This window comes from Folsomia candida, unplaced genomic scaffold (assembly GCF_002217175.1).
Source record: "Folsomia candida strain VU population unplaced genomic scaffold, ASM221717v1 Fcan01_Sc037, whole genome shotgun sequence".
Lineage (NCBI taxonomy): Eukaryota > Metazoa > Arthropoda > Collembola > Entomobryomorpha > Isotomidae > Folsomia > Folsomia candida.
The window spans coordinates 208451-216707 of record NW_019091229.1 but is presented as its reverse complement, the minus strand read 5'-3'; the positions used below and the strand labels follow the sequence as shown (position 1 = coordinate 216707).

The following is an 8257-nucleotide window of genomic DNA, read 5'->3' as shown; positions in this document are numbered from 1 at the left end:
AAAAGAAGAGAGATAAGGCATAAGGATAAAAATGAATGTTCATTCGTGCTTCATGAATATGAAATGAATAAATAAACATGTAGCTATTTAATATAATTCATTCAAACATATTGCAAAAATCATTCACTCATTATTCATGAATTTGCTGAATAATTAATGAATAATTTACTCATTCCCTATCGAACAAATGAATCACGGTTGAAATATTACCTGTGACGATGTCAGCATAAATATCTCGCTTCCTCTCCTTCCACTCGCCAATCGTCCTCCTGTCGCCAATCGTGACCACTAATCCTCTCAAGTTCGGCAGGTTACACGTAAAAGGAAAAAAGTGTGCAAAATCTGACCCATGTCGACGGAAATGAGGAGGGAAAGGTGCTCAATTAAGTGCCCAAGTTGGGAAACAAAACGCTCAAAAATGTGGAAACTTCCTGGATAACAGCACGGATGGAGGTTGTAGTGAATCGACCTGATCAACTTGGGGTGCATGTTGAGACATAGCGAGGGAGCGATGAAGGGCCCTGCCCCCCTCGGTCTCACGTCAGGATTAACATTTAACACCAAGTTCGCATCGCGGTGGGAGACGACTGCCTCATTCCAGTTCGTGGCGACGAGGCGTAAAGTTTTTAAGCCTTTCTTTTCTGTTCGTGCGAATTGTTCTATAATTTTGTGAAGAATCTAAAAAAATATTTTTTTTCAGGTCCTTCGCATTAATATAATTAATTAATTTAGTTAATTTTTAATTTAATGTAATTAAGCAATTTAATTAAAATCTAGTTAATTTTTAATTTAATGTAATTAATTTAATTAAAATTTAGTTAATTTTTAATGTCTATACACTCTTAAAAAACTCAATAACCGTTGGTATTGATACGTGACTCTACCGCGTGGTATTGATCCGGTATTGAGTTAATACTACGTGGTAAAAAATTTAATACCAATTAATATTAAAATTATTACCATAAGGTATAATTTCAATACCGGTTCTATACCAATATGGTATAACCGTTTAATACCAAGGCGGTAGAGTCACGTATCAATACCGTTAGGTTTTTTTCAATACCAAGTTTCTAAGAGTGTAGACATTTAAAATTATCAGATTACTTTTTTACTTTTGCATATTTAAATGTGTGCGTTAAATTTCTTACCAATGGGTTTGAGAGAGCTTGCTCCATGCTGAATGCTTGTAACAAATTTGGTAGAATTGATTTTTTTAAATCGTGCACTTATTTTTTTGGTAAATATTTTCTCACAGAAAGTTCTTCTTGTTCTGAAAGTTTTATGTGATTACACTAATTTGTTCTTAATGTGCAGATAATTAATAGATACAGTCAATGGAAAAAGTATTGGCAACCCCCACGCCAGCTAAATAAAATTGGCTATAACCTTGGAATGCATTATACAATTGGCATGAAAATTTGTACGCATTTAGAAAATATAATGTAGTTTTGGATTATAATCATGTTTTATTGATTAAAATTAGATAAACACAGTTTTTAAATAATTTGTTGGAAAATTTGCAAAATTAACCCGCAAAAAGTATTGGCAACCCTTAACTTAAAAAAGTATAAATCAAAGAAACGCCAATTTTATTGCGACAAACTGCTTCTAGTAATACATATCACCTCCTCTCGACGCAATAAGGGCAGAAATACGCATTGGAATTGATTCGAAAAATCTTTTTATAACGCTTTTTAACATGGCTGCCTAATCTTCGTTCAAAATTTTGGCCAGCTCTTTTTTTGATGAGTGGTTTTCAACCAGTCTGCCCTTTCTCAACCTGAACAATCAGATTCACATCTGTAGACTGTGCAACCAACGAAAGAAGCTTAACCTCGTAGATTCCCAAAAACTTGCATTGTTAATTTGGCTACATGTTTGGGGTCACTGCATTTTTAGAACATTAAATTCCTTTTTAGGTCAGGTTTTTGCCAACCGATTTCAAATTATCGCTTGGAATGATTATTTAGACCCCATTGGTCATAGCTTCATCGATAATGACCAGCTAACTACGCAACGACCTAGTCATTCAACCCCAAACCATAATCGATCCTCCTCCGAGCTTGACTCCCAGACGGCAGCGTTCATTTTTGAGAGCCTCACTTTGCTTCCTCCAAACTCTAACCATCCAACCCGCACCGAATAAGTTAAATTTACTTATGTGAGACAACTAGACCCTCCTTCATCCATTGGAAGTCTATTAAGGGTGGTATTTAGCTGATTTAACTACCTTGAGTTGGTTCATTTCGGGGGTCTTCTCTTCTATGGGGCTACTGGACCCTGAAATCCCATGGCATGATTTTTGATTGATCACCTTATTGTATGAAATATTGAATCCACAGTTGGTTCTCAAATTCTAATTGGTTTTGGGTGTTGAAATCTTCCGATTTCAAGTAATTTGTTGCTTCATTCATCATTTGCGTTTGGGCGTAGGGGACTTTTTATCTTCCGCATCATGGAAAAGCAGAAACTAAAAGTGTCATTTTACATTTCTTGGCTACTTTTCCAATAGTAAATATGGAAAAGTATGTTTACCATTGATTTTTCGATATCCAAGTTTTTTTTGCGAAAAATAAATTAATATTTCTCGCCGCGCCAAATAGAGCTCGTTTGGTGTCGCCATTTTGGTTCCAGACAACACAACTGCGGACTTAAAATGTAGCTATCGTCATATCTTGTCACCTAATTAAATTACCGTAATGAAATGTGGTAGGTGACGAAGCAAATTGTTTCGAGTAATTAATTTGGCCACATGTTGCCAATACTTTTTGCAGGTTAATTTTGCAAATTTTCCAATAACTTATTTAAAAAATGTGTTAATAGAATTTTAATTACTAAATCGTGATTATAATCGAAAACTACGTTATATTTTCTAAGTGCGTACAAATTTTCATGCCAATTGTATAATGCATTCCAAGGTTATAACCAATTTTATTTAGCTGGCGTGGGGGTTGCCAATACTTTTTCCATTGACTGTATATACTTTTTGATACAATTTTAAAAATGTAGTATTTATGTATGCAGAAAATTACGTCGATCAAATTGCGTGACTTGAATACTGACTGTGAATTGAGAAATGAAATGAAATTCAATGGAATGGAATTTCAACTTTGGATTATGTAGCTTGCCTGCTTAATCAAACCTTTCTCAGAGGCGTCTACATAAAGACTGAATACAAGGAAAAGGCTCACAGACAGCCTTTGCAGTTTCGAATGAATCTTTAAATACGGAATCCATAAATAAATATGTAAGGGTGCCCATTATGTACATATAATCTAATTCTGCGAATATTAACATTTTTAGCTCAGCATCATTTTCAGGTAAATCCTAGCGAATGGAAAAATGCACTTTACTCGGTTTAAATATAGCTCGAGCCCTTCCCCAGCCGAAGACTTTTCAACCCTTTTGCAGTTATGATACGTAAATTACATAAACCTTCGACAAATAACTAGGTTAAAATGAGGAACTCACTTATGTATGTATACCACTAATATTGTCTTATTACAACTAATTTTCTGTGATTCTTCGAACAAAATTCCTCAGTAAAAGAGGTAAGGCAAGTTCCCCGGATGAATAGCTTCTTCATAGTCAAGCTAAATACATATTTATGTATGGTCCGGTCCAAGTATACAAAATATCGGTACATATGACCAGTTTGATGCGCATTTGGAATTTTGAGAACATTCAAACACATATGTTTAATTTACACAAATTTATTAACAATGTCGATTGTATAGATAATTCGTTGACCAATGAGCAATACAAATTATACGATTTTTAAGAAAGAATTTTACATGTATTTCTTCCCACTATATGTACATACATGTACATAAAAGTGTGAAATTGGAATGAAGTTGGTAAAACGGTTATCAATAAATTTATCAAATCTATATTATAAGCTGGAAATGTCTGTTGGCAACGGAAGTGAAAGCTATAGCTTTCACTTGCGTTGCGGAACATATATGTTCCGCAACGCAAGTGCAAATTTGTTTGCATATTATTTTAATTTTTCGAGTGTTATAAATTCATTTCACTTCCATCAACTTCAGAGATATTCAGAATGAAAAATAATAATTGTGTGGTTAAACGTTCGCCAGGTGGGAGACGGGCTTATACGCTAGTAGTAAATAAATTGTCTCTAAATATGCACCATTAATAATAAAGACGAAGCCGACAAGTTTAAAACGTCAGGATGCATTGCGGTATTATGAAGTTTTAGGCAAAATTTGTGTACGCGATGGAACCCTCTCAGAAAACTCTGGATTTTAGTACTGATGCCAATTAATTAATTAAAAAATACATTTCTCGATCTTATTCTTCAAAATTACAAATTGATTCAAATTTTGAAAACTATTTCTCGCTTACAAATTCAACTAACAATGGAACCTTTTTCATTTAACATAGGCACAATATCCTTGGAGCCTTACATCCACGCTGTCTCTTCCACGTTACGTAATTATTTATGGGCGTTCCCTCTCCAATTAAATTCAATATCCTTGCGAAACTCTAGAATTTCCTGACCACCGATGAACAGTCCGGGAAATTGGGTCAATTTCCGTCTCCTCAGGGAAGGAACGAGGCTGAGAAATCGGTCCACATTGCTTTCACTGATTATGCTGTAAAACCGATTTTCTTCGCATGCTTTCCGCTCTTCGTTCCATGCGCTGCCCGAGACTCGTATTTCTTGTGTGGTGTCTGTTCACAAATTCAGATACATATTGTTAAATACTTTCATTAATTATTATGTATGTAGCTCCTTAATAAGTAAAATTTTTACCTGTCCAAAATTCTGCCAGATAGTCAAGAAAGTCTAAAAATTTCGGGAAACGGGTCGGAAATCGGGCCACGACTTCAAGGTGCGTCAGACCCGGAAGGGTCGCCAACTTGTGGAAAACCATTTGCAGAAAACTTGTCTTTCCTGGTGCCAAATAATCGCACACCGTCACGCTAAGTTTTTTCAAGGATGGAAACCTGGACGCTAAAAAGTTGGGATGAATGGAAATTTTGTTAAAAATTGGGCAAATTCTGCTTTGTTCAAAATTTGCAAGTATATATATTTGCGGGTTAAGTAACTTGGAGACAAGTCTTTACCCGCGAGGGTACTAAATATGTATAGTGCAGACATTTTGGCACGAACTGGAAATAAGCCAAAAACCCGTTTAAGGAATATTGCCATCGTTATTAAAAAAATTGAGCATTCTGAATATAACATTTTTTTTACATGAAATTATTTAATTTTAACACAAATAACGACGTCATTTGTGTTCGTTACACAAGTTCATTTTTGTTAGTGACAAAACGGCTCTTTACCGTTCATCCAGTATTATTAGTCGGAAAAAATTCTGAAAGGTTTCCTGGCAGTTAAAATAAAATTTTGTGAACAGAAATTTGTACACCATCCTATTCTTTTTATTTTACAACAGTTTTTCTATTGTTGCCAATGACGAAATTATTAAACTAATATATTGCCAAATAACTTCTCAGAAAAAGTATCGGACTTTCGCGACTAATAATAATGGAAGAACAGTAGTCATTACCCATATAAAAATAGAGCATTTTTGTCCTTCCATGGATGACGATTTGTCTCCAAATTATTTAGAGTGCATAAATATGTACATACCTAGTATAACCAACAAATTCGGGCATTCTAGCCCACACAGTCTCAAATCGGTTACATCCCTCCAGCAATAATTCCCACGTGTCACGATGGCCCCAGTGACGAGACTAACTCGCGGAAGAGGGACGCCAGGAATTTCGCATAAATCCAGCTTTTTCAATTTTTTCATCCTTTCCACTTCTGCGAACGTAATTTTGAAAATTCTCATTGCACCGTTCACGAAACTTGTCAACTTTGGCAGCCCGCCTCTCGGGAGGTGAAACATATCCATAAATAGGTCATAGTTAAAATACACCGGTGATGCTCGTGTTCAGCTCTAACTGTTCCAAGGAAACTTTCACTTTTTCCAGAAACTGGGTTAAATTCTGGAAACAGGTCACATCTATGTCTCCTTTTGTACTATATGTCAAAACAAACTTGAAACGTTTCAGGTAATCAAAACGCCGCAAAGGAGCGGAGAAATAATCGTCCCTGATTTCTAATTGTTCCAAATTGGGCGCTGCGTTTAGCATCTGCTGCAGAAATATGTGTTGTTCCGGGGTCGAGGTGGTTGTATGGGCCGATTTGAATTGGACATTGTACACGATCTTGGTCAGCCTTCTTTTTGCTGGAACGATAGCTGTTCAAAAGATTAGTATTTATTCATAATTCATTCAATTCAAAAACTGAAAAATATTGTTCATTGGTTACAGATATATAGTAACGTATGTACGTACATACATACATACATATACAAAATCTGATAATGAATCTCTATTCATTATTCGTTATTTATTTTGTCCCAAATCCATTTACAGGGTGGTTAAAATGTCACGCTACAATGGAAAATTTTTAGATGGGAAAAATTCATAGATTTCCTTAAATTTCCATTTCCAAATTTTAAGAATTTCGTCATCAGTTTTTCATCAGTTTTGGCAATAAAAATCTCAAACCAAAATCTTGTAACTAATTAAGATTTAAGAGGTTTTTGCAATTGAAAAATTTTCCATTGTAGCGTGACATTTAAACCACCCTGTACATAATTAGAGGGATTTGTTAATATTCCCCATGTATGTTTGACAAACATTGTTTGTATTTATGTATTATGCAAAAGGTTAATAATGCATAATTTTGTTACATTATTCAAATTATGTACACATGCTTGAAGAATTGTTAAATGCATAAATATTCATTAAATATTTATTCAATCAAAAATTTTGAAAAAAATACTCTACTATTTCATTATTCATGAATTCCTTGAATAATGAATGAATGCATAAGTTATTCATTATTTACTGAATAAATGAATGTGGACAGTTCTGGTTACCTGTTACAATTGGAGAAGAAACACCAAGTTGTTCCATCGCCTTCCAGTTGTTCCAATGCGTCTTCTTGTCGTCAATCGTGACCACCAATTCTTTCAAGTTCGGCAGGTTACCCGTAAGGAAAAAAGTGTGCAAAATATGACCCAGGTCGGTCGAAATGAGGAGGGAAAGGTGCTCAATTCTGTCGCCAAGTTGGGACACAAAACGTCCAAAAACTTCGAGATTTCCGGGATAAAGGCATGAATGGAGGTTGTAGTGAATCGACCTTATCAACTTGGGGTGCATTTTGAGATATAACGAGGGATCGATGAAGGGCCCTGCGCCACACGGTTTGATGTCGGGATTGACATTTAGCACCAAGTTTTCATCGCGGAGGGAGACGACTGCATCATTCCAGTCGGGTGAGACGAGGCGTAAATTTTTTAAGCCAGTATTCCCACTTCGTACGAATTGTTCCATAATTTTCTCAAGAATCTGAAAATATTAGGGATATAAAAATTTATTGGAGTATGATTTTGAAACATTATGCACTCTTAATAATCCGGTAAAGTCATGCAGATAATTATTTCTCAGTAAATCAATTTGGTAATAATCTTTTACCAGGTAGTAAAAATTCGTTACCATGATGGTAAAACTTTATTACCAAGCCATTACCACACGGCACAACTTATCATTACCACTTTGGTAGAGAAAAGCACATGCGTGTACTTTTCGGTAATCTTTATTACCAGATTATTTACGGTGTGTGTTAGCTTTCTTACCAAATGGTTTGACAGAGCTTGCTCCATGATTGAAAATTGCGAATAATTATGTATATAAAACTGGACGTCGAATTTTAAAAATGTGTAAGTGTTTGTATCGGAAATATCTGGGCGTTCTGGTAGGTGCTCTGAAAATTGTGTGTTATTACAACAACTACTTAATTGTAAATATGTGGATAACTGCATATGTAATACTTATTGCACTACACTTTAGAGGTACTGGAGACAAAATTGACTTCTCTTGCCGCACGCACTGAATCAAATGTGAAGGATTGAGTAGTGTTTAATTTGACTTGGGCATTTGGAAATGAGGGGATAATGGAATACTATTTTTGAAACTGCATCCAGTTTCAAAAATAGCATTCCATTGTCGGGCATTGTAACCATCACACGCCTATGCGGATAGATATGAATGGGGACATTCATAAATTATGTAACGGAAGAGGAGGGTTGAAGGGGTCCAATGACATCGTGCCTATGCACGTGACACATGTTAAAGAGGGGAAGGGGAGGGTAGTCTAGAAAATCGCAATTTTTTTCGCGTTGCACAATTTATGACCGTTCCCTACGTATTT

General features: G+C 35.4%; 1 protein-coding gene across 1 annotated transcript; it reads right to left on the bottom strand.

Moving 5' to 3' along the window:
• Window positions 1-4215: 4215 nt before the first annotated feature.
• Window positions 4216-7922, bottom strand: LOC118439501. Its single transcript, XM_035860872.1, has 5 exons — window positions 7683-7922; window positions 6924-7395; window positions 5621-6236; window positions 4778-4978; window positions 4216-4695 (listed from the first exon to the last, which is right to left on the bottom strand). Exons 1-3 carry the CDS (start codon window positions 7866-7868, stop codon window positions 5902-5904), a joined length of 993 nt encoding a protein of 330 aa, XP_035716765.1. The 5' UTR covers window positions 7869-7922; the 3' UTR covers window positions 4216-4695; window positions 4778-4978; window positions 5621-5901.
• Between the last annotated feature and the right edge of the window lie 335 nt (window positions 7923-8257).

What these genes read in the sequence shown, in the direction of transcription:
- LOC118439501 (XM_035860872.1), bottom strand. Translation starts at nt 7,868, where the DNA reads ATGCAGTTATCCACATATTTACAATTAAGTAGTTGTTGTAATAACACA. An exon ending in AAGCTCTGTCAAACCATTTG is followed by an intron (nt 7,396 to 7,682) that starts GTAAGAAAGCTA and finishes TAATATTTTCAG; the next exon opens with ATTCTTGAGAAAATTATGGA. An exon ending in TTCTTCTCCAATTGTAACAG is followed by an intron (nt 6,237 to 6,923) that starts GTAACCAGAACT and finishes TCTTTTGAACAG; the next exon opens with CTATCGTTCCAGCAAAAAGA.